A 27,411-nucleotide genomic window follows, 5' to 3' on the forward strand; every position below is an offset into this window, starting at 1 on the left:
GGGAGGAGTCCCAACCCTTCTATAGAGCTGCCACTCCCCTGCATTAGGATTTCAACTCGCTCACTGGCAGCGCTGTTTCCGACCTGATTCCAATCTGCCTGCGATATTTTTGCTGTTTACAACGTGGTGGTTTATTTTTTTGGCCAAAATAAAACGGTCGTTACGTACCCTTAAACATCTAATCGGTTCCTGGTGGTCATATTAGTCGGCCTGATTAGAAGCTGAACTGCACTTTTATGATGCGTTAATCTCGAATCAGAGGAAGAAGATGGTGGTTTTATTCCAAAGGTGAGGGAGACGGAGAGATTCTGCAGGACGGAGTGATGAGTTGATGCAAGCTTTCTGCGATTTTCACCGCCATTGATGTCGGTGTCATGACTGCGATGCCATTTTAAAATGGACATGGTGATTTTTATATACAGGCTTCCCGCATTTTCAAAGCCATGCCGTGTAATACACCTGCTCCATGACCTGCTGCGTTACGGGACCCTTGGGTTCCTCTTCGGGAATTACAGGATCTTACTTCATTGCCGATGATCGGCATAATCACCTTCTCTTCAGATATGGCAAGTGAGCTCGATTACAATTTTCTCCACGTCTCATTCCATTTTTTCCCCCATTCTGTGTGACTGCAGGCTGCAGGCTTGTCTCGTGAAGTCATTCGTGTTCAGGCATACACTGTTTTCTAAACGGAGTTTTTGGAGTGTGTTTGGATAAAGAATCCTGCATTGTACTCTGGTCTTTCAGATAAACAATTAAACATTAAATATATTTTTCCCATTTCGAGGCATCATTAGGTAGCGTGATGATGTCTCGGTTTACAAAACAGTACACAAATTACTGAACCAAATCTCTACCGCTTAGTTGCGTCTTTCAATAACCCACTGATGGTTCAGTATATCACGAAACATCTTTTAAAAAATCACTGCAAAAACAAAAAAACAAACAAACAAACAAACAAAAAATAATAATAATTATTATTATTACAACAATAAAATTGTATTTAATTTTTTTCTGTTTTTAATTAAATGTATGTACTTTAATGCCTAATGTAATGCATTATGAAATTAAAGCACAGAACAATTGGACTTAATGGAAGAATGTTGCTTAACAAAATTAAATAAAAAATGTTGACTTTTCAAAGTAGACAGCATTTGCAGATCTAACAGTCAAAATCACTTGTGGCATTTTTTCTATAACAGAAATCAAATATTGTTTGGAACGTTCTGTCCAACACTGTTGCAGAAGAATCCACAAATGTGTTGCAGGTTGAAGGTTGAAGGTTTGCTTTGCTTTCACCCTTCATAGTAGTTATAAAATAAAATAAAATCATTGCGCTAACATTAAATATTCTTTCAGATTTGAGTAGTCAGAAAACAAGTAACCTTATTGGCAAACCTATTTGAAAGAAAACAGGGCTGGTTATTAGATTGTTAGACATCTAAGCTTACCCATGGTTATCCACTTACAGTATTTGTGCTAATATGGAATTCTTTACCATAACCAGTAGTACTGGGTTAGGGTTAGGATTAGGGTTAGGATTAGGGTTAGGGTTCGGGTAGTAACCTCATACCCCATAAATTAAACTATTGAGATCATCATTAGTGTGATACCTTGAGAAAAAGTTATTGAATGTTTGTAGGGCTTATGGAGTTATTACTGTAACCACCACATTAACTAGTTAGATTTTTAATTGTTCCAAGCAGAATAAATTCTGTATGTATGTTCAGCAAGGTCACAGCAAGGTCAAATGTCTGATTTGTTTTTATTTTTCCATTCAGAGGTGGCAAAAGTACACTCATCCTTCACTTAAGTTGAAGTACAGATATTCATGTTTCAAAATACTCAGGGAAAAGTTGAAGTACTGACTATACTTTTTTACTCAAGATACAATAAAGAAGTTTGGGCTCTGACATGTACTTAAGTAAAAAGTAGCCATTACTACTACCTGTTTTAGTGTCACACTGTTAACTGGACTGCACATCATATTAATATTAGGACTGTAAATCGATTAAAAAATATTTAATCACAACTTAATCGCACATTTCTATCTGTTCTAAATGTACCGTATATCAATACTTTAGGTTTTTAATACTCTAAGCAACATGGACATGGAGAAATTACGTAAATCATCAGAACACCAATGGGAACTTTTGCTAGGTTTCCACACAAATGGTTAATGAGGTGATACAGGAGATACTGTACCTCTTCTAACTTTTATACAGATTACAAAATCAGAAAATATTTGTTTTTCGATGTGAATGTGGTTTATGTAAAAGACATTTAGAGTTTTCCATACATGCATTTATTATATCTGTGAGGCAATTACTGAGATTCTGGTTGTTCTATTTATGCATTTGTGAAGGGAGCTGACGGAGACGGCGGAGAGCGCCCCCTGTCTGTTTTCTTTACTTTACAAAAGCACAGTGTTTTATTATGAGTGGATTCAAATAAAAGTAGACCCTTTACAGATTCAAAAATTTTATTGCTTTTTTTCTGTACGATCAAAATAGATTTGAATTAGTTTTGTCACTAAGAGGAAAATGCTAAAAAATGCGCTGGTGCGTTTGTTGACCCCAGAGGGTTATTTGTGTGAATGGTTTGATTAGAGACTTGGCGCATCAGTAAAACAAATGTTTACTAATTATAAATATTTTTCGTTAGAGTTTATTTATTTATTTAATATCTGAGTAAAGAAAGGATGTCGTGAATAAGTGTATGTTGCGCTGAAGATTTTAATTTCGCCTCTTTTATATTTAGTTATTTATTTGTGTATTTATATTTTTAATACAAATGGTCAAACAGAAATGCGTGCTTTATGGATAAAAATTTTGTGCCTTTAAAATGCATTTGCTTTATAATTTTGACAGCCCTAATAATTAAATTTACATTTGCTGCATTTGGCAGACGCCCTTATCCAGATGTACAAAAGAGAAATAATATATTAATACAATAATATTAATATAATATTAATACAAAACAAATTTCAAATTTTGTTACATAATGAATGTGTCCATGCTGAACATCCACCATATAGAACACAAGTAGAGAAAAGATGATGATGATGATGATTAGGTGATCAGGAATGTCTCTGTTCTCAGTCATGTTTACATCACTGACTCCCTCTGTCTCATCCATGTTTACCCCATACTTGTAGTTGCCTTTTGCAATGCTCGTTGTTTGCTTCATAAACTAGCCATCGCCTGTGGTGTGTAAGAGCCAGGAAATGATACACCATTGGTAGGTTGAAAAAGCCATGCAATGGCAGGTAATATGTTGATGGGCTGAAATTGGCACGCAGTAAGTAAAAAAAATTGACATTTCACCAAATGAATAGATAAAAAATAAAGTAACGAGCCTGTTTTAAAAATGTAAGAGCTAGGAAGTACAGATATTCGTGAAAAAAAAGTAATGAGTGAAAGTAAAATTTTGTCCGAAAAATGTATAGTAAAGTAATAAAAAGTAAAGTACTGATACCAGAAAAATCTACTTAAGTACAGAAACAAAGTATTTGTACTACTGAAGGGTTTATTGAGCAACTCGAGCAACTGCATTTCGTTGCCTTGTACTTGTACATGTGTAATGACAATAAAGTTGAATCTAATCTAATCTAATCTAATCAAAGAAATTAGTTTAGCAGCATTATTTTATTGGTGTAGGACTCTTGAAGTCACACAAGTGAGTGATGTGGATTACAATTACATATAGAATTACATTTTTTTAATACCTCTGTGTACTGCATCTTTTAATATATATAACTTTTTTATCTTTCAGGTGTAAGGGTTGGGAATTCAATATAATTGGCATGGCACAGTAAGCCACATCTTATGGAGGTCAAAGGGCACTGGATCACTACCATGGGTTTAGGTGTACCTGGTGAGTAGAAGTGTAAAAAACTATTATGTTTTCATGTAACAAATTTTTAATTCAGTAAAAAATACACTGCCTGAATATATTTATTTGGTATCTATTTTCATATAAGTAAAACAATAATAATGTATTTTGTCCATTCTCTTTAGACTCTTATCAGTGTATAATAAAACTGAATTTGGCTTATTAAACTCTCTAGCAAGGCTTTTAATGAGGTGATGGGGACAAGCATGGGGAAAAATTAACATCTGCTTTTAGTTAGTTCTGTTGTTAATCATATGCAGCTTTCTTTAGCTTAAACTGATTTGTTTAAACTTGTTTTACACTATGCTGGGCATGTTGCTTGTTCTACCAAATTAATAAGAAGGTTTACGTCACTCGTTACTGCGAATTAACTAGTTCTCCTCTAGAGTTTTGTTCCTTTTATGAGCTATCTAAGCTAAAAAGATTCTATGGGAACTGTCCTTTAATTAGGTATTGGTTTTATTTTATGTAAAAAAAAATCTGTATGTAGATATTATTTGCATAGTTTTATGTTTGTGCTATTTCTGTGTGAGGTTTTTGTCCACTTTTCCCGTTCACTAAGTGCACTGTGTTCCTGTGTAGAATTCCAGGGCTGCCAGAACAGCAAGCTGCAGGCTGAAAGGATCTCTGACTTGCAGGAGAAGAAGCGGGGCTTGCAGACACTTTTAAGCAGTAGGGAAAAGGAACTACGAGAAGTGTGTCTTTTGGAGGCAGTACGTCAGATAATATTAGAGCACTGAAAGTACAACCCCAATTCCAAAAAAGTTGGGACTCGGTTTAAAATGTTAAAAGCAATGCAATGATTTACCTCCCCTTATCTTTACCTTATAAACACATTTTATTTACAATAGAACATATCTAATGTTTAAATATTTTCCTTTAAAAATGCACCATTTTGGAAAAATAGGGTAATTTTGAATTTGATGGCCATAACACATCTCATAAAAGCAACAAAAGGTTGGAAAAGTAACTGTTACTGAATTAAACAGCTGGAGGAGCATTTTGCAACTAATTAGTTTAATTGGCAACAGGTAAGTTACATGACTGGGGGAAAAATTATATCATGCAGAGTCCCTTAGAAGTAAAGTTTGGCAGAGGTTCATCAATATGTGAAAAACTGTGTCTACAAACTGTGGAAAATTTCTAAATAATGTTTTGCAACATAAAATTGTAAAAACTGAATATCTCATCATCAATAGCGCATAATATCATTAAAGGTTTCCTAGAATCTGCAAAAAAATCTCTATATCTTTGGGACCTCATTTGACACCATTAAAAACAGGTGTGCTTTTGTAATTGTGATAACTGCATGGGCACAGAAACTGTCTGTAAACACAGTTTGCTATGCCATCCACAAATGCAGTTTTCAACTCTCTGTGAACAAGACATAAGTGGATACATGATCCACAAACACTGCTGTGTTTTTCAGTCCAACGCTCATTTAAAATATGGACTGCCTGCAGTACAAACATTTCATCATTTGGGGAGGTGGTAGCTTAGTGGTTAAGGCATTGGACTTAGTATCCATAGGTCATGAGATGCCATTCCAGGACTCCTGCGTAAGGTCCATAGCTTCATAACTGCTCAGTTGTATGAATAGGATGTAAGCCACTCTGGATAATGGCATCTGTGAAATACCAAAAATGTAAAACTTTTGGCACATCATGTACTGAAAAATATGACAAAGAAGACCTAGGTATGTAGCAGACACAAATGGGACAACATTCCTAAAACTCCAGCAACTGGTCTCCTCAGTTTCCAGACATGCTGTTTAAAAAATACAAATAAAAATAGGGGGTGCTACACAATGGTAAAACTGGCCCTGTCACAACCTTTTTTTTTAAATTGGGATTGTACAGTAACTAAATGTTATGATTATGTATATATCCATAGAGTACTGTACTGTGCAAAAGGTAGGTGTGCTTTCAAAAATATAATTGTTATTATTATTATTTTTTTTTATCAATTAACAATATGGAAAGTAATTGAACAGAAAAGAAATCCAAGTCAAATCAATATTTGGTGTGACACCATTTTCCAGCAAAACAGAGTTTTTGAAGGAACTCTGCAGGTAGTTTGTTCCAGAACTAAACACAAATCTTCTGTGGATGTAGGTCTGCCGTCATGCAATCCTGAACAGACTCAATGATGTTAAGATCCGTGCTCTGTTGGGGCCAACCCATCACTTTCAGGACTCTGTTCTTATCTACACTGAAGATAGTTTTCAATGACTTTGGCTGTGTGTTTGGGGTTGTTGTACTGCTGCAAAATAAATTTGGGGCCAATCAGATACCTGCATGATGGTTAAGTATCTACTTGTATTTCTCAGCATTTAGGACACCATTAATCCTGACCAAATCTCAAACGTTATTTGCAGAAAAGCAGCCCCAAACTTGCAAGGAACCTCCATCCTTCTTCACTGTTACCTGCATACACTCATTATTGCACTGTCCTCTTGTCCTTTGGTGAACAAACTGTCCCCTGATACAGCCAAATAGAAATTTTGACCCATCAGTCCAGAGTACCTGCTGCCATTTTTTTTGCCTCCCAGTTCTTATGTTTTCATTCATAATTGAGTTGCTGAGCCTTGTGTCCACATAGATGAGTGTACTTGGGTACCACTTGTGTCCGCCAGGGGCTGATAGCAATGCTGGATGTCAATGTTGAAGGGAAGTAACTATGATGTGTCCTTTGTTTGCTGCATTATGTTTTCTTGGCTGACTACTGTGTCTACAATCCTCAACATTACCTGTTTTTTTGTTGGTTTGGTTCTTCAAAATAGCTTGTACAGCCCATCTTGAAACCCCCAGTCTGCTTTGAAATCTTAGCCTAGAAAAAACTTTGTTGATGCAGTATAAGTACCTCGTGTCCGTGTCATGTTGCTGGGCTCAGTCTTGCAATGGTGTATGACCTGTAAGATGGAGTTCTCTTCAACAACCTCATGGAGGTTCCATGGGCCATAAAGTAATCTACTGAACACTGGAAGAACGTTTTTATGGGTCGATAAATAAAAAATTGTAATCTTTGGATGGTTCCTCAAAGTGTGACACCAACTGTCAGACATGGAAGAGGAAGTGTGATAGTCTTGGGTTCTTTTGCTGATTCTAGAATTTGTGACTTACACAGAGGGGCACCTTGAGCAAAACTATTACCACTACATTTTGCAGTACCATGCAATACCCTCTGGTTTGAAAGAAAGCAAGCTATAATTCTTCCAGAAGTATGTGAGTGACTGAAAAAGTCATACACAATACTTCAAGTTAATGCTGCTAAAGGTGGTTCTACAACTAATAAATCACATTGTAATATGTTACACACACACAGAATACACTGATACTGGAAAGTAATCAGTTGCATGTGGACAGTCTAATATTACCTTTAGTGGTACTTCTTGTAATAAAATTAATCAGCATAATAATCATCATACATTATTGTATTTGCAGGAACTGACAGGTAAACTTCCATTTGATTTTCCTCTGAAAGTGGGTGAACAGCCCCCTGTTGTTCAGCGAAGAATTGGAAAGGCATTAAATGCCACTTCAAAATTGGAGGTACGTGAAGCCTTGTTTTTTGTTGTACAGTCAGGGTTATGAAGGTAGTGATGCAAATAGTGCCCCCAGTGGCCATTGTTTGGGCAAAAATTCATACCGGATTGAGGGGAAATGTAGACATGTTGTGTGTTCAGGAGACCAAGTGGAAAGGGAGTAAGGCCAGGAACATTGGAGGTGGGTTTAAACTATCATGGTGTGGATGGAAAGAGAAATAGTGTAGGGGTGATCCTGAAAAAAGAGTTTAGTAAGAGTGTAGTGGAGGTGAAGAGAGTTTCTGATAGGGTGATGAACATGAAGCTGGAAGTTGAAGAGGCAATGATAAATGTCATCAGTGCTTATGCTCCACAAGTGGGTTGTGAGATGGAGAAGAAGGAAAATTTGTTGGGTGAGTTAGATGAAGTGGTGGAGAGTGTACGTAGGAATGAAAGATTGGTGATTAGGGCGGATTTCAATGGGCATGTAGGTGAAGGGAACAGAGGTGATGAGGAGGTGATGGGTGGGTATGGCTTTAAGAAGAGGAATGTGGAAGGGCAGATGGTGGTAGATTTTGCTAAAAGAGTGATGTTTAAGAGTGGAGGAAGGTGCACACAGGTGGACTATGTTCTATGTAGAAGATGCAACCTGAAGGAGATTAAAGACTATAAGGTGTTGGCAGTGGACAGTGTAGCTAGACAGCATCGGATGATGGTCTGTAGAATGCTTTTGCAGGTAAAGAAAAAGAGAAGAAGAATGAGGACTGAAAAAATGATAAGATAGTGGAAACTGAAGGCGGAAGACTGGCTCGGTGGTGGCGAAGAGGTGGTGGATAATTGGGCAACTACTGCTGAAGGATAAGGGAGACAGCTACAAAGGTACTTGGTGTGACATCTGGAAATAGAAAGGAAGACAAAGAGACGTGGTGGTGGAATGAGAAAGTGGAGGAGAGCATAAGGAGAAAGAAGTTGGCAAAAAAGAATTGGGATTGACAGAGTGATGAGAAAAGTAGGCAGGAGTGCAAGGAGATGTGGCCGCGGGTGAAGAGGGATGTGGTGAAAGCCAAGGAAAAGGCATATGAGGAGCTGTATGAGAGGTTGGACACTAAGGAAGGAGAAAAGGATTTTTGGCCAGGCAGAGGGACCGAGCTGGGAAGGCAGCAATGCTGCAAGTTATAGCAATAAAGGATGGAGATCGGAATGTGTTGACTGGTGAGGAGAGTGTGTTGAGAAGATGGAGGGAGTATTTTGAGCAGCTGATGAACGAGGAAAATGACAGAGAAGGTTGGATGGTGTGGAGTGGGTGGAGCAGGAAGTGGATAGGATTAGTAAGGAGGAAGTGAGAGCAGCAATTAAGAGGATGAAGAGTGGAAAGTTGGTTGGACCAGATGACATACCGGTAGAAGCATGGAGATGTTTAGGAGAGATGGCAGTGGAGTTTTTAACAAGATTGTTTAACAGGGTTTTGGAAGATGAGAGGATGCCTGAGGAATGGAGAAGGAGTGTGCTGGTACCAATGTTTAAGAATAAGGGAGATATGCAGAACTGCAGTCACTACAGCGGAATTATGTTCATCAGTCACACCATGAAGTTATGGGAAAGAGTAGTGGAAGCCAGGCTGAGAGAAGAGGTGACCATCTGTGAGCAACAGTATGGTTTTATGCACCACACATGCATTATTTGCTTTAAGAATGTTGATGGAGAAGTATAGAGAAGGACAGAAGGAATTGCATTGTGTGTTTGTGGATTTAGTGAAAGCGTACGACAGGGTGCCAAGAGAGGAGTTGTGGTATTGTATAATGAAGTCAGGTGTGCCAGAGAAGTATGTGAGGGTGGTACAGGATTTGTATGAGGACAGTGTGACAGCAGTGAAGTGTGCAGTAGAAACTACACACTGGTTCAGGGTGGAGGTTGGACTGCATCAAGGATCGGCTCTGAGCCCTTTCCTGTTTGCAGTGGTGATGGACAGGTTGACATACAAGGTCAGACAGGAGTCTCCATGAACTATGATGTTTGAGGATGATATTGTTATTTGTGGTGAGAGTAGGGAGCAGGTTGAGAAGAGCCTGGAGAGGTGGAGGTACGTGCTGGAGAGAAGGGGAATGAAAGTCAGTAGGAGTAAGACAGAGTACATGTGTGTGAATGAGAGGGAGGGCAAAGTGCAAAGTGCAACAGTGCAAAGTAATGGAGCGTATGTTAGAGAAGTGAAGAAATGAGTGCAAGCAGGGTGAAGTGGGTGGAGAAGAGTGACAGGAGTGATTTGTGATAGTAGGGTATCTGCGAGAGGGAAAGAGAAAGTTTATAGGACTGTGGTGAGACCTGCGATGTTGTATGGTTTAGAGACAGTGGCATTGAGTAAAAGACAAGAGGTGGAGCTTGAGGTAGTAGAGCTGAAGATGTTGAGAGGTTTTCGTTGGGAGTGATGAGAATGGACAGGATTAGAAATTAGTTTATAAGGGAGCAGCGCATGTAAGATGTTTTGGAGACAAGGTGAGGGAGGTGAGATTGAGATGGTTTAAACATGTGCAGAGGAGGGGCATGGGGTATATCGGTAGGAGAATGCTAAGGATGGAGCCACCAGGAAGGAGGAAAAGAGGAAGACCAAGGAGGCGGTTTATGGATGTGGTGAGGGAAGACATGCAGGTAGTTGGGTTGAAAGAGGCAGATGTAGAGGACAGGGGGGGTATGGAGATGGATGATTTGCTGTGGCGACCCCTGGTGGGAAAAGCCGAAAGATAAAGAAGAAGGAGACAGTATATGAAGTCACAGAATTATTATGGGTTACTGTGTGTGTTTACTAAAACTATAAATAAAACTATGCATTAAAAGTGTTCTTGCAAATTATGTTACCCTTGAGAATACCAAATACTCCCAATTAGCTTTTGATGTCTGGGCTTACAAAACATTTATATAAAAAAAAACACCAAATGTGGCCATAAAATACACATTGTCCATTTAATAATTAGACTTGGGTGGTGAGGTTTTGGATGAGCAAGGTCAAACACACAATATCTAAGACAAATATTGCTATTCACATTCTTTATTTGGAAAGACAGGTTGGTAGATCCCAATTGAATTAACCAAATGCTGCAAATGTATTTATTGTTTGGTAAATGAAATTTGACTGTGTTTTTGTAACTTTAATTTTATGCAGGATAACCTGGGCCAGCGACAACAGGGGAAAACCGGGTTTAGTTGCACCCTCCGTCAAAGCACTGAGTCAGACAAAAACACTTTACATAACAAGAGGACTGTTCATCGTGGATGTCACACAGGTAATGCACCTACATAAAAGAGATACAAGTCAGACATGAGAATTTAATTCAATTTAATTCAATTCATTTTTATTTGTATAGCGCTTTTAACAATGAACATTGTCTCAAAGCAGCTTTACACAGATAATGTGGTGATAAAACGTAAATATGTTCTTTGTAAGTAAGTTTGTCCCTGATGAGCATTTTATTGTCCTTGTAGTGGTATATTCTGTATGGAATGTGCAATACAGAACACATTTAATAAGAAACACATGCAGAAATAATATTAGGAGATGTTAAAACTAATTTAGCCTACATTACATTTTGTGTACATATAGTCAGAGTAGAGTCAGTGAAATGAGGTGGTAGCTCAGTGGTTAAGGCATTGGACTTTGGATTAGAAGGTCACAAGTTCAAATCCCACCACCATCAAACTGCCACTGTAAATGAAATTATGATTTAAAAAAAAATTTATTTCAGCTTTTTTTGTATGCTTATTCAAATTTGTGAATGTTCTAGGAATTACAGATTTACTAAACTTAAATTACTTCAGCAAATCTTAATTATTTTAAGAACTAAAAGTAATTGCAAAATTGGCTGCTCAACTGTTACATGGCCAGGTGTGTATTTCACATACAAGTAACTAAATAAAAGTTTAACCATGCTGGACAGATGAGACAAAGATTAGTTTGTGCTAAAATTATGGAAAGCAATGCCAAATATTTTATTTAGAAATCCAGCAATTTACTTTTGTGTCTATGTTGAATTTCTTTTTTGTTTTAAACTGATAATCATTAGCTTAGTTAATATGTTGCTGACAATTTAAACTCTTGGTTAGTTTATTTATATTTAACTTTTTTTTTGCAATTGCTTACTTATTTTTGCAAATAAGTTGTAATGTGTAAATGTTTAAACAGTGAATTTAACATTGTTGACATCACAAAATGATTGTGTTGACTGCATATTGGGCCAATACATAGGTCAATCAGATGACATTCCCAGGCTGAAAATCAGTTCCACTCTGTCCCTGAAGCAGAGATGGGAAGTAAAAAAGTACAAATATTTTTACTTAAGTACATGTCAGAGCCCGTACTTCTTTACTTTAGCTTGAGTGACAAAGTGTAGTCATTACTTTTACCAGTCTTTTAAAACCTGATTGTCTATACTTCTACTTTAGTGGAAGTGTGTACGTTGCTATCTATGCCCTGCGAAAAAGTGTCTAGAGAGTGGAAGGAACTGCATATGATCTGAATCATCCCAATTCATCGTATATAGAGTGGTGTGAAAAAGTGTTTGTCAGATTTCTTTTTTTTTTGCATGTTTGTCACACCTTGAAATTTCAGATCATCAAACGAATTTAAATATTAGCAAAAAAATAACACAAGTGAACACAGCATGTAGTTTTTAAATGAAGGTTTTTATTATTGAGAGAAAACAAAATCCAAAACTACACATTTTTGACAAAATGTGAAAAATATGTCCAATTGCTTTTAGTTACATAAAACGGGTCACATACAGTCATCTTGTAAAAGTAATGAAACAGCAAGGGGGAAATCCTCCATAAACAACTAATAGAAGCTGTAGTACTAGGAAAAAGGGGCAAGCATCACAAAAGAAGAATGCAATAATTTTTTGAGGTCAGTGGGTTGCCTTATAGAAAGCAAGATATTATTTTTAAGTTTTTAACATATTCAGATACAAATATTAGGAAATGACTGCTAAATTGTATATTTATTTTCTTAAATTATTATTTTTTTTATCTAAAACCCAAATGCCTAAAGTGTATAGCAATAACAAAAGAATTGGTGTTAGACTGAAAATAAAATACTATACACCAATTCCTACAATTCCTATGCTGTACACCTGACTTTAAATTAAATATCCTGTGATTGACAGATTAAATAAATAATATAATATAACTTTTATCAATGTCCAAATATCTGTGCCTGACTGTGTAAAATTGAGACATTTTTCCTTTCATAATCTTGTTTTGTGACATTATGCTTTGCCAGTATCTGTAATCTATCGCTATCTAAAGTAAGATTTCATATTTTTACATTTGCAGAGGAAACAGTTAAATTAGAGAGCAGTTCCATGTCAGACTCTACTCACGTCCAAGACAACGGTGAGTCAGTAATGGCACATAAATATATTTCCAAGAATTTTCACAAAAACTTTTTTGATAATTATTGACATTCTTTTAATCTCAGAGAAGTTTTCTTGTCATTGTTGATGCCACCCAAATTTACACTCACTGTCTACTTACAATATACATTTGATTTATGCAGTCAGCCAATCATGTGGCAGCAGCAAATTACATTATTCCCACATATATTGGTCAATATTATATGGAAGGTGGTAAAGTGGTGGGAGGTGGTAGCTCAGTTACTGAACGGAAGCCGTGGTATTGCCAAGCTGCTGCTCCTGGGGACCTTGGGGCAGGTTCTTAACCCTCTGTGCGCCATAGGTATTGTAACATAGCTGACCCTGCGTTCTGACCCCAGCTTCCTAACATCACTGTAATATACGAAGAAACAATTTCACTGTGTGGTAAAGTACATGTGACATGTATAAAGCACCTTTCTTTTAGTCGGCAGGGAGCTAATCTATGACTTCCTCCAGTGCATATTGGTTGCCATAGTGCTTTTATTATATTTCAAAAACTAAAAAGATCTTCTGGGAATTTAACACACACTCCAGAGTTTACACAGAACGCTGTGAAAAACCAAGTCTGCAGGCTGAAAAAACCTTGTTCATGAGAACGGTCAAAACGGGTTACCAGACTGGTCTCACAGGAAGTAGTACAGTAATTTTTAACAAGCACTCGTTACAATTCTGGTGAGCAGCACCTCAGAAGGCAATACACATCAAACCTTGAGGGTTACAACAGCAGGAGCCACAATAGATTATACTTTTTTCAGCCATGAACAATAATTTAAGGCTATCATAGACACAGTTTGTTGAACACTAGATGATTAAAAACTGGAAAAAAAAAACCAGAGATGACATTTCTGATGTTCTGATGATCTACATTAATTAAAGCTTTTGTCCAGTATCTGCATGATTTTATGCACTGTGCTGCTGCCACCTGATTTGCAAATTGCATATTTGATATAATAAAGCCATCAGGGTATATCTGGTATACATGTAAGGCTGCAATAGCCATTGTACTATATACATAAATGTAAACTATAAAATAAAATATTTTAAAATAGCTACAGTGGTGTAAAAAATTGTTTCTGATTTCTTATTTTTTTTTTACGTTTTCTCACACTTTAATGTTTCAGATCATCAAACTAATTTAAATATTAGTGAAAGATAACACTAGTAAACACAACATGCAGTTTTTAAATAAAGGTTTTTATTATTGAGGGAAAACAAAATCCCAGACTACATGGCCTGTGTGAAAAAGTTTTTGCCCCCTAAACCTAATAACTGGTTTGGCCACCCTTAGCAGCAACAACTGCATTTAAGCATTTGCGATAACTTGCAATGAGTCTGTTACAGTGCTGTGGAGGAATTTTGGTCACTCATCTATGCAGAATTGTTGTAATTCAGCCACATCGGAGGGTTTTCAAGCATTAACCGCCTTTTTAAGGTCATGCCACAGCATCTCAATAGGATTCAGGTCAGGACTTTGACTAGGCCACTCTAAAGTCATCTTGTTTTTTTTTAGCCATTCAGAGGTGGACTTGCTGGTGTGTTTTGGATCATTGTCCTTTTTCAGAACCCAAAATCGCTTTAGTTTGAGGTCACGAACAGATGGCCGGACATTCTCCTTCGGGATTTTTTGGTAAACAGCAGAATTCATGGTTCCATTTATCACAGCAAGTCTTCCAGGTCCTAAAGCAGCAAAACAGCCCCAGACCATCACACTACCACCACCATATTTTACTGTTGGTATGATGTTCTTTTTCTAAAATGCGGTGTTACTTTTACGCCTTCCAAAAAGTTCAACTTTTTGTCCCGTCAGTCCACAGAGTATTTTCCCAAAAGTCTTGGGAATGACTCCACTATAAGAAAGAGACTGGGCAAAAATAAAATGGTCTGCATTGCAGAGTTCCAAGACAAAACCGCTGCTGAGCAAAAAGAACATAAAGCCTCATCTCAGATTTGCCAGAAAACATCTTGATGATGTCTAAGACTTTTGAGAAAATACTCTGTGGACTGACGACATGAAAGTTTAACTTTTTGGAAGGTGTGTGTCTCATTACATCTGGCGTAAAAAAGTAACACCAGTTAAAAAAGTTCTTTTAGAAAAAGAACATCATACCAACAGTAAAATATGGTGGTGGTAGTGTGGATGGTCTGGGGCTGTTTTGCTGCTTTGGGACCTGGAAGACTTGCTGTGATAAATGGAACCATGCATTCTGGTGTTTACCAAAAAATCCTGAGGCAGAATCAAACGCTTGATTGCAGTTGTTGCTGCTAAGAGTGGCCTAACCCGTTATTTGCTTATGGGGCAAACACTTTTTCACACAGGGACATGTAGTTTTGCATTTTGTTTTCCCACAATAATAAAAACCTTCATTTATAAAACTGCATGTTGAGTTCTCTTGTGTTATCTTTTACTGATATTTAAATTAGTTTGATGATCTGAAACATTAAAGTGTGACAAACATGCAAAAAAATAAGACATCAGGGAGGGGGCAAACACTTTTTCACACCACTGTACTTCAAAATATTGCATCAAGTAAGCATCCTTGTAAAGTGCTGCAACTTTACTATTTAAGTTAAGGGTGTGTTCTGTGTTCTAAAATTGTAGTTCTAAGCAGGCTGTCAGCTAACCTGTATGTTGGCATGCTCCATACAGTAGAGCATATACAACCCTATTTTTTTAAAAGTTTGGATGCTGTGTAAAATGTAAATAAAATACAGATTTTTTTTTTACATTTTATTTATACAGATAAAATACACACTGATTTGCAAATCTCAAAAACCCTTATTTTATTCACTATAGAACATAGAAAACATATCAAATGTTTAAGGAAATGTACCATTTTAAGGCAAAACATAGGGTACATTTTATTTAGATGGCCACAACTCAAAAAAGAAATAAAGAAACAGCTGGAATAACATTTTGCAGCTAATTTAAATTGATTGAGAGCGAAAATAAATACTGGATGCCTTTGATCCCTCAATTGGCACTGCATAAAACCATTGAGTTGGCTTGTTATTAGCACTCAGTTCAGAAATTGGATCTGTGATGGTGTGGGGATGCATTAGTGTCTATGGAATGGGCAGCTTTCACATCTGGAAAGACACTAAAAGCTGTTGTCTGTCATGGTTTGGGGGTGTGTCCTGGTAAAGCATTGCATATTAGACCTTCCAATCATTAAAAACAGCTATTAAAATTTTACTTTGCTCCCTAATGATGAACAGACCCCAGTCTTTGCAAAAATGATCAAAATCTTGTCATTCACATAATTAGAGCTGTTTCTATTGTTTATTTTAGTAATCGAGTATTCTACCAATTATTCCAACGATGAATCCAGTAATCGGATAAGTAGTATTTTTTCTTTAATAAAGAGCAATACTAAAACCCAGCCATTATGGATGCACAAGCCAGTGCACTCTTAGTGCCGGTCCCAAGCCCGGGTAAATGGTGAGGGTTGCGTTAGGAAGGGCATCCAGCGTAAAACATGTGCCAAATCAAATATGCGGATCACAAATGAGAATTTCATACCGGATCGGTCGAGGCCCGGGTTAACAACGACCGCCACTGGTATCGTTAGCCGACAGGGTACCGGTGGAAATTGGGCTACTGTTGGCCGAAGGAGGAGAAGGAGAGGGGGAAGACGCCTACAGAGACGGCAGGAAAGGAGCAGTGTAGGAGAGTGGAGGTTCGGGTTGGTACTTTAAATGTTGGTACTATGACGGGTAAAGGGAGAGAGGTAGCTGATATGATGGAGAGGAGAAAGGTAGATATGCTGTGTGTTCAGGAGACCAAGTGGAAAGGGAGTAAGGCCAGAAACATTGGAGATGGATTTAAACTGTTTTATCATGGTGTGGATGGAAAGAGAAATGGTGTAGGGGTGATTCTGAAGGAAGAGTACAGTAAGAGTGTAGTGGAGGTGAAGAGAGTTTCTGATAGGGTGATGATCGTGAAGGTGGAAGTTGAAGGGATGATGATAAATGTCATCAGTGCCTATGCTCCACAAGTTGGCTGTGAGATGGAGGAGAAGGAAAGATTCTGGAGTGAATTAGATGAAGTGGTAGATGGTGTACCTAGGAAAGAACGATTGGTGATTGGGGCAGACTTTAATGGGCATGTAGGTGAAGGGAACAGAGGTGATGGGTAGGTATGGTTTTAAGGAGAGGAATGTGGAAGGGCAGATGGTGGTAGATTTTGCTAAAAGGATGGAAATGGCAGTGGTGAACACTTATTTTAAGAAGAAGGAGGATCATAGGGTGACGATAAGAGTGGAGGAAGGTGCACACAGGTGGACTATGTGCTATGCAGGAGATGCAACCTGAAGGAGATTGGAGACTGTAAGGTGTTGGCAGGGGACAGTGTAGCTAGACAGCATCGGATGGTGGTCTGTAGGATGGTTTTGGAGGCGAAGAAGAGGAGGAGAGTGAGGACTGAAAGAAGAATAAGATGGTGGAAACTGAAGGAGGAAGAGTGTAGTGTGAGGTTCAGGGAAGAGGTCAGACAGAGGCTCAGTGGTGTTAAGGAGGTGTTGGATGATTGGGCAACTACTGCAGGAGTGATGAGGGAGGCAACTAGAAAAGTACTTGGTGTGACATCTGGAAATAGAAAGCAAGACAAGGAGACGTGGTGGTGGAATGAGGAGGTGCAGGAGAGCATAAGGAGAAAGAGGTTGGCAAAACAGAAGTGGGATAGACAGAGTGATGAGAAAAGTAGGCAGGAGTAGAAGGAGATGCGGCAGCAGGTTAAAAGGGATGTGGCGAAAGCCAAGGAAAAGGCATATGAGGAGCTGTATGAGAGGTTGGACACTAAGGAAGGAGAAAAGGATTTATACCGATTGGCCAGGCAGAGGGACCGAGCTGGGAAGGATGTACTGCAAGTTAGAGCAGTAAAGGATGGAGAGGAAATGTGTTGACTAGTGAGGAGAGTGTGTGGAGAAGGTGGAGGGAGTATTTTGAGCAGCTGATGAATGAGGAAAATCAGAGAGAGAGAGAAGGTTGGATGATGTGAAGTTGGTGAAGCAGGAAGTGGATAGGATTAGTAAGTAGGAAGTGAGAGCAGCGATTAAGAGGATGAAGAGTGGGAAGTCGGTTGGACCAGATGACATACCGGTAGAAGCGTGGAGATGTTTAGGAGAGATGGCAGTGGAGTTTTTGACCAGATTGTTTAACAGGATTTTGGAAGGTGGGAAGATGCCTGAGGAATGGAGAAGAAGTGTGCTGGTACCGATCTTTAAGCATAAAGGAGATGTGCAGTCTTGCAGTAACTACAGGGGAATTAAATTGATCAGTCACACCATGAAGTTATGGGAAAGAGTAGTGGAAGCCAGGCTTAGAGAAGAGGTGACTTGGTGACTCGGAATTGACAGAAATAAAATGGAATTGTGAGAAAAAAGTTGGAATTAGGCAAACCTTTTTTATAAATCTTCCCTTTGAATCTTTTCTCTTCGTTATTCCCTTATTTTTATTTTGCAGCGTGTTTCTTTGATTCTGTGTTTTAACAGTTCAGAGCACTCCATAGTTTAGCAGGTGGTGCATCAGTAATAATGGTCCGTGGAAAAACACAATGCTCCGTGTATAGTTAAATGGCCTAGACGAATAATTTGTCTCAATGACTTTTTGTATTCAAATTACTCAAGTTACTCAAGGAATCGTTTAAAACCTAGTTGGTACTTTAAACGTTGATATTATGACTGGTAAAGAGAGAGCGTTAACTGATATGATGGAGTGGAGAAAGGTGGACATGTTGTGTGTTCAGGAAACCAAGTGGAAAAAGAGTCAGGAACACAGCTGGAATATATTCTATGCAGGAGATACAACTTAAAAGAGATTGTAAGGTGTTAGCAGGGGATAGTGTAGCTAAAAACATCCGATGTTAGACAGAGATGAAAAAAGTAGGCAGGAGGCAGGGGTACAAGGAGATTAACAGGCAACAGGTCAAGCGGAATGATGAGCAGTATAGGAAGTTGGACAATAAAAAAAGAGAAAAGGATTTGTAGCATAGGCAGAGGGGTTAAGATGGGAAGTATGTGCTAAGAGGATGAAAAGTGGAAAGTCGGAAGGACCGGATGACATACCAGTTAAAGCATGGAGATATTTAGGAGAGATGGCGGTGGAGTTTTTATCTAGATTGTTTAACAAGATTTTGGAAGGTAAGAGGGTATCTGATAAATGAAGAAGGAGTGTGCTGGTAGCGATTCTTAAGAATAAGGGAGATGTGCAGACCTGCAGTAACTACAGGGGAATACAATTTATCAGCCACACTATAAAGTTATAGAAAAAAGTAGTGGATGCCAGCTGAGAGAAGAGGGTAACCATCTGTGACCAACAGTATGGTTTCATGCCATGAAAGATATTGCACCAAAGGTGCAATATTTTTCCTTGAGAATGCTGATGGAGAAGTAACAAGAAGGTCAGAAGTAGGACTGCAACTAATGATTATTTTTATTATTGATTAATCTGACGTTTTCTTTTTTTGATTAAACGATTAATCTGACAATTTTTTATTTGCATTGTATTTTATGGATAGCAAGTTGACAGCCAAGTTTAAAAAATCTATATAAAATATAATACAACACTGTTGTAAAAAAAATACAGACATTTTGTTTATTTGTGAAGATGTAAGCATCTAAAATATATAATTAATTTAATGTTGTATCAAATTAAATTATATATGCATGAAGTAAATATACAATCATTAAAAACAAACATTTGAACGTAGTAAGGCCACAGGAAAACAGATACATTTACTGTTATAGTAGACAAATGCTATAAAAAGAGAATAGACCTGAGATAACAGGCCTGATTAAAAAAAAGGAAAAAAATATGCATTGGTGGACCAATGCATAAGCGTTTGCAGGAAATCACAACAGTGACTAAAATAATCTTTTACCGCTGCTATTATTTGCTGCTTCTAGATATAGTGTTTGTTCGTACTGTTTTAATTGAATCCATCACTATGTCGGGAGCGAGGTGATTGTGCAACCTGATGCTCACAAGTTATGACAGAATTGATCCAGTGCCGTACAGTTTACACAATAGCACTTCATTAAACTATGTTGCACTTCATTAAACTCATCTATGACACGAGTGTGTTTTCTTTTCACATGCTCGTGCATCACTGTGGTACCTCCATCCCACACATGCTCTGCTTTACATAACTTCCAGGTACAGTTTTCTTTTTTGCGTTTAATATAAAATGTTCCCATGCCTTGGATGACTTGGGATGCACACCTTTTTTTTTCTGCTACCGGTTGACCCTGTACTGTCCGCCATTTCCGCAGGCAGACGTTATCTTGCAGTCATGCTAACCCGTAACTTAAGTAGCCCCACTAATCAATAACAGCATTCGATCACAACGAATTTCATTATTGAGAAAGCGTGCTAAGAGAGGAGTTGTGGTATTGTATGAGGAAGTAGGTGTGGCAGAGAAGTATGTGAGAGCAGGACATGTATGAGGACAGCATTGAGATGTGCAGTAGGAACAACAGACTGGTTCAAGGTGGAGGTGGGATTCCATCAAGGATCGGCTCTGAGCCCTTTCCTGTTTTCAATGGTGATGGACAGGCTTACACATAAGGTCAGGCAGGAGTCTTCATGGACAATGATGTTCATGGATTTGTGGTGAGAGTAGGGAGCAGGTTGGGATGAGCCTGGAGTGTTGGAGGTATGTAGGATTGAAAGTCAGTAGAAGCAGAAGACTGAGTACATGTGTGGGAATGAGAGGAGGGCAGTAGTAGTAGTAGTAGTGCAGGAGTAGAGGTGGTAAAGGTGGATGAGTTGAAATACCTGGGGTGCAATGTAATGAATAGTGTGTTGAATGGACATTTGGTGCAATCCAGATGAGGATGAGTTCCTTCTTGAGTTTGGTTCCTCTAAATGTTTCTTCCTTATGCCATCTCAGGGATCTTTTCTTTGCCACAGTCCCCTCTGGCTTGTTCATTAGGGACTAACTTTCACTATTAAAGAACATTCTTATTCATTTTTTCTTACTACATTATCTGTGTGAAGCTGCTTTGAGACAATTCCCATTGTTAAAAGCGCTATTCAAATAAAAATGTATTGAATTGAATTTAATGGGTTAGAAAAGTGAAGCAAAGTGCAGGCAGGATGGCGTGGGTAGAAAAGAGTAACATGAGTGATTTGTGATAGAAGGGTATTTACAAGAGTGAAAGGGAAGGTTTATAAGTGAAATCTGGTATGTTGTATGGTTTAGAGACAGTGGCATTGACAAAAAGATGGGAGGCAGAGTTGGAGGTGGCAGAGTTGAAGATGCAATTTTTATTGGAAGTGACAAGGATGGACAGGATTAGAAATGAGCTTATAAGAAGGACCATACAGGTAGTATGTTTTAGAGACAAGGTGAGAGAGGTGCGATTGACAGTTTGGACATGTGCAGAGATAGGACATGGGGTATATCAGTGGGAGAATGCTGAGGACAGAGTCACCAGGCAGGAGGAAAAGTGGAAGGATGTGGTGAGGGAAGACATGCAGGTGGTTAATTTGAAAGAGGCAGATGTAGAGGACAGAGTGATCTGGAGATGGATGATCAATTAAGGGAACCCCTAATGGAAGCAGCCAAAAGAAGTAAAAGAAGATCAAGTTTTTTTACTTGTGGTTTGCTCTGCACAATTCACTTCAGCTAAGAATTTAAAAAAGAAGAAGAAGTCATTCAAAATAACAAACAATAAGTGCCTCAACAAGTTCTAACAAATCTTAACAACTAAAAGAACCTCAAAAGTGGGTAGAATGATTATTGGGTGGCATAATTTATGAAAGCCTTGGCAGGCTCTGTTTTCCATTGAGTTCTGCAAGATTTAATGTGATTTTTTTTTGTACTGGTCTAATATGGTATAAGCCTGATGGTAGTATGCCTAATTGCAATATTTTTTTACATTTTAATGATTAACTTCTTATTTGTTTAACTTAACATTGGTAGGCGATCCAAAACCTCACAAAAACATAATGTCATTGAAAATATAACAGTCATGATAGCAAATAGAAATTACTATTAGAATTAACATTTTAGTCTTAGACTTAGAGACTTTATCTTCATTGTAGTGATTAAACAAAATTTGTTTGGTAGCTCTCAGAAACCAGCAGCAATAAGAAAGAAAATGTAAGAGTAACAAAAGAATAAACAAAAGATAAAAGCACTAAAGAATAATATTATAAAATATGTGATAATATGTACAATGAAATATATGTGCAGTGGAACTTGGATCAAACAGTAGAGTGCAACACAGTGCAAACATGATTGTCAGAATCAGGAAATATTGCACAAGTTACAAAAATAACTGCTAACTAGTTTAGTAATAATAATAGTAATAATCATGATAATAATAATAAAACTTAAAAAATACAGTCCTGGGTATAAAGGCTTTGGTTTATTAGAAGCAACATAGAAAAGAGAGGCAGACAGCCTGGTTTGTTATATCAAAGTCCATATATCCTCTGTCCATATCCGTTGCAGTCGTGTGTGAATAGGGTGAAAAGGGCTGGACTAAGGACATAACCCTGCGGTGCACCTGTATTTAGGGTGAGAATGGATGATGTGTAGTTGCCCACTCTGACATTTTGTGGTCTGAGTGTGGTGGTTAAGCCCAAGTTGCTCAGCTTGTTCACTAGGTTGTGGGGCACTATTGTGTTAAATGTAGAGCTAAAGTCTACAACTAACATCCAAACATATGTGTTGGGATTCTCTAGATGGCACAAGCTTGTGTGGAGTGCGATTAATATTGCATCCTTTGTTGATCTGTTCCCACTATTCCAACTGGTGGCTGTCCAGATCAGTGGGGATATTTGCTTTGACATGACTTCTGTGTGCATCCTGGCATCCTGTCTGGTCCTGCCGCTTTGTTAATGTCAACCTTTTTTAGAGTGGATCTCACCCAATGACATTCAAAGACGAGTACCGGCTCCTCTCTGGGTCATGGTGCTGTCCGAGTTTCCACTTTGCTGGTGTGGTTGTCAAAGCGAGCGAAGAACTGATTCAGGGCGTCAGGAAGTGTGGCGTCATTGCTGGTCAATGAGGTGCTTTTCTTGTAATCCATTAGGGCATTAATACCCCTACACATGCTGTGGGGTTGCTTTTCAGGCATTACTGTAAGCCAGCCTGTCCCTTGACCTGTTCCTCACCCTAGGCAGAGACCCCACATTCCTGTCCAGCCATGGTTTTTGGTTTGGGAACACCTTGTTGAACTTGGTGGTTAATAAAGTGCAAAAGGCTATGTAGGCCAAAACAAATTAACAATAATTTTCCATGTCTGTATTTTCAAAAACAATCCTGAAAGTAAACTTAACACACTAAAAACAAAACAAAAAAACCACGCTGCTGTATATCTAAGAGCTCGGAGCCGCTGTATCTGCACACGCCGCCATCCTGAGCCAGATGTAGCAATACTAAAATCTATGACTGGGCACTTATTGTAATCTTTCCGAATTATTACAGAATTCTAATGACCTACTTAGACTAATGACGTCAACTTGACTCTTTTTTGGGTGAATTGGAATGCTGTCATGCATAATTTCAGTGTTTGACCACAATTTTTCCCCTAGAGAAACAGAAACAAGAACAATAGGGGTCCAGTAACAGTTATACAAATACACAAAAAAAAAACCCTTCAAAAACCAAAATCGAAAAAAAAATCCAGTATTACGTCCTTGGACCTTGAAAATTCTTACAGTTCCAGTAAGGTTTCAAGCATTAAACACCCCAAAAAGTTTCTCAACTGCATAGTTTGAAATCCTCTAAACACCACCAACCCTGTTTATTTTTGTGGCACACAGAGGACTTGTCTTTTAGTGTGGTTTCTGAGCATCGCTCATTTTCTCACCCTCGCCTGGCCTCATGCAGTCCTGACAGCCACCTGTGTAAGACTCTGTCTCCAGTGGAGATTTACTACGAGATGAGGACTTGCTGTGACTCTGCTTCTAACTCTGTCAGGTAAACATGATAATTTTTTGCTCGCAGCATCTTAGCCCAAGTCATTCCCTGCCAAGAAGTACATACAATGTGGATAGTTAACCTAGTGTATCACAGAACATGCTTTCATGTAAGGTACAGTGTTTAATATATAATTTTAGTGTATTTCAGTTATGGTTAAATGCATGCGGTTTTGAGATTGCAGATGTAATGGTTTCTTTTAAGGTAATCCACTTTCTGACACCTTTATTCATAGCAGCATCTCTCTATCACTGTTAGGTCTGGTCTGTCGAATGATGTAGCACTAAAGCAGTGGGATGGAAGTCAGGAGATTGCTCGGATTGTTCCACTAGCATCTATGGAGAGCTTCTCCTCAGAGCGTACAAATTACACATACAATTCTCTTGCCCGCCGTAGCAACAGCTCTGAGGCATTGCTTGATCGTTCCAGCCATTCTCAGTTAGTGGCTCCCCAAAATTGCATGCCCCAAAAAACTGGACCATATAAGAGCTCAGAGTCCTTGACTGATGGCAAGCTAAGATGCATGTATCGTGGGAGCCCACAGAGACAGATGGGTGGATCTAAAGAACAAAGCTACATGCATTCATCAGTCAATAAAGGAAACGGAGCAAGCTATGATGAGGCACTAATAGATTGTATGAGCAAGTCACAGAAAAGACCAGTTAAGCCCCAGGAACACTTTTCAGTAAAGCAAATATGGTCTGACCTTTCTGCTCTTCCCAAATCTGGAACCTCAACTCATTGCAATGTTTTTGCTCATTCCCAGATGCATCTAGCCTCTGCCACACCCTCATATAGCCCTATATTTGTGAAGAATTACCAGCCTAAACCACGTCAAGTCAAAGTCACACGAACTAAGTCCTGTGGTCCATTTACCCCCCTCCAGCAGCATAGTCTGGACCATTTACTGGTATATGCTTATGAGCCTACACATCTTTTATCTGGCTCCACTGCTTCTTCCTTTCCAAACCTACTACCCCACCAAACAGAGATGCCCAATTCCACTGTCAATTTCAGTAGCAAACCTGGACCTTTCTCCCTGCCTGCCCTGGATGACTCTACTCGTAGTCTTCACAAAGCTCTGGCATTGGAGGGACTCCGGGACTGGTATCTGAGGAATGCACTGGGTTACCCCACTGCAGCCAGTGGGCAAGATGGACTTCGTCTGCGCCCCCCACCCCATCTGGTGCACCTTCCATGGTCTGCCCCACTGGGACCACTGTATTCACATCCACAGATTCCTCAGTCATCCTCCTTTCATGGTCACTCACTGCATGGAAGGTAAATCACAAATCTCACTATTTCTTTTTTTTGCATTTTTTTTTAAGAGTATGGTCAGTGTCTTCATTCTGTGTGTAAATCTGATCTTTCTTTCTGTCAGGTCTGTGGAGCTCTCTCTTTATCCAGAGCAATTTACCTCCAAGGAAACTGCTCAGAAGGGGCCTAGCTCAGATCCACCTGCCCCTGGAACTCTGGTATAACTGCCAGATCACTGTACACTATAATCATTGATATCTAAAACCATATATTTGTATAACAGTTTTCAGAAAACAAGCTCAAGTTGTAAAAGTAGGATAAAGGTTTTATAGAGGTAATTTTGAAAATCTTTGCCCTACTATACCTATTACATCACGATTATATTTTGTATATGATTTGGACAGCTGTAATAAGCTCAACTTTCCATCATTTTCAGATATATTTTCAGTGTATATAAAGATATAGATGTATGTAATACAAATAACTATTTTGAAACTAATATTACAGAATTATAAACAGGAGTTCTCTAAATGAATGTATGTATTTGAAATGTATAATACAACTTTGAATGTGTAGAATACATTTTGGTTTAATATCTAAATGTAGCTATTAATATTGCAATGTACCAGTCAATAGAGTGAACCCCAAAAATGGGCAGAAGGGTTATTGTGTAAATGCATTGGCCGGCAGACAACAAAAAATATATATATATATATTTTTTGCTTTCCATTGTGTTCTGCAAGTTTAAATGTGATTAAGTTTTGATTTTATTAGTTTAATTTGGGATAAGCCTAATGCTATTATACCTAATTGTAACGTTTTAATGGCTGCTTATTTGTTAGGGTTAAAATTGGTAGGCAAACCCAAAATCACACTTAAATTATTATTATGTTAACAAACAAAACAGTCATGATAGAAAGTAGCAATCAGCAACATGTAGCAATATTAAAATCACTGATTGAGCACTTACTGTAAACATCTTTATTCTAGATTTCATAAATTTATGTAATAGAGGCTCACTGTTTGCCCAAATGCTTATGGATACCTGATATCCATAACAACCATATGTGAACCTGCCCCAAATTGTTGCCACAAAGTTAGAAACACACAATTCTATATGATCATTTTAAATTCTGTAGCTCTTCAATTTGCTATCACTGGAAGTAGAGTAGAGAAGAGTGGAAAGTTCTTTATTAATTTGTATTTGAATTTAAAATGTATTATACATTTGGTGTTACAAAGCCACAAAAAGACAGAAACAACAGGGACAAACATTTTACAAAACTTATAATATACAAAAATATATACAGTACAGACCAAAAGTTTGGACACACCTTCTCATTCAAAGAGTTTTCTTTATTTTCATGACTATGAAAATTGTAGATTCACACTGAAGGCATCAAAACTATGAATTCACTCATGTGGAATTATATATGGAATTATATACATAATATACATATCAAAGTAGCCACCTTTTGCTTTGATTACTGCTTTGCACACTCTTGGCATTCTCTTGATGAGCTTCAAGAGGTAGTCACCTGAAATGGTCTACCAACAGTCTTGAAGGAGCTCCCCAAGAGATGCTTGGCACTTGTTGGCCCTGTTGCCTTTACTCTGCGGTCCAGCTCACCCCTAAACCATCTCGATTGGGTTCAGGTCCGGTGACTGTGGAGGCCAGGTCATCTGGCGCAGCACCCCATCACTCTCCTTCTTGGTCAAATAGCCCTTGATGCCTTCAGTGTGACTCTACAATTTTCATAGTCATGAAAATAAAGAAAACTCTTTGAATGAGAAGGTGTGTCCAAACTTTTGGTCTGTACTGTACATATAAGAACAAAAAAATAATGGCTCTCTACATTCCTAGATTCCGTGCAACACTCAACACATCAACAACTGTATGTTAGATATGTGTGATGAGCAATTGTGTGTATAAACATTAAGCTCCAGCAAAAATCTGTACAGTCCATGGCTTTGCCAGGGCCAAAGTTCACTGCAGCATGTAGCATGTACCAGCTCGCAGTGCTAGTACTGACTTCCTTTTTGTGTTTATATAGCCATGTGCTTTTGTTCTCTCTCATCATCTTGTGTTCACCAATGGGAAGGACATCAGGTACTGACCTCTGCAGAAGCATCCGATTGCACCAAGTCTGGCATGACAGACCTACCTTTCCTTAGTTGACATTCGCTTCTCGCGAACATCTGTATACTTCAAGAGAGCCTCACAGTTCTCTAGTTATTGGACTTCACCTTTGTCTTCAGGAGGACATATTCAGATTAGCCTCCGCCAGACGTGTTTGTCTTTGGCCTGGTTAGGTTTTTGAAAGCCTCCCACGTTTACGCCCATTTATAGGCTGCCCGCCTATTTCATAACTTCTCATGGCGCTTTC

At 38.4% G+C, this 27,411-nt stretch overlaps 1 protein-coding gene across 3 annotated transcripts; it reads left to right on the forward strand.

Annotated features, from left to right (window-relative positions):
* ccdc120b (coiled-coil domain containing 120b) lies at positions 1-26,302 on the forward strand. Of its 3 annotated transcripts, XM_046874486.1 has the most exons (10): positions 2-288; positions 423-566; positions 3,775-3,876; positions 4,477-4,607; positions 7,338-7,445; positions 10,572-10,692; positions 12,737-12,796; positions 23,611-23,767; positions 24,026-25,048; positions 25,149-26,302. In XM_046874486.1, exons 3-10 carry the CDS (start codon positions 3,828-3,830, stop codon positions 25,246-25,248), a joined length of 1,749 nt encoding a protein of 582 aa, XP_046730442.1. In that variant the 5' UTR covers positions 2-288; positions 423-566; positions 3,775-3,827; the 3' UTR covers positions 25,249-26,302. The 3 variants fall into 3 exon arrangements, with proteins under 3 accessions (XP_046730443.1, XP_046730442.1, XP_046730441.1); XM_046874485.1 differs by having other exon boundaries at positions 2-570; XM_046874487.1 differs by lacking the exon at positions 12,737-12,796 and having other exon boundaries at positions 1-566.
* The last annotated feature ends 1,109 nt before the right edge of the window (positions 26,303-27,411 follow it).

Source organism: Silurus meridionalis, chromosome 19 (genome assembly GCF_014805685.1).
Source record: "Silurus meridionalis isolate SWU-2019-XX chromosome 19, ASM1480568v1, whole genome shotgun sequence".
In the NCBI taxonomy this organism is placed as follows: domain Eukaryota; kingdom Metazoa; phylum Chordata; class Actinopteri; order Siluriformes; family Siluridae; genus Silurus; species Silurus meridionalis.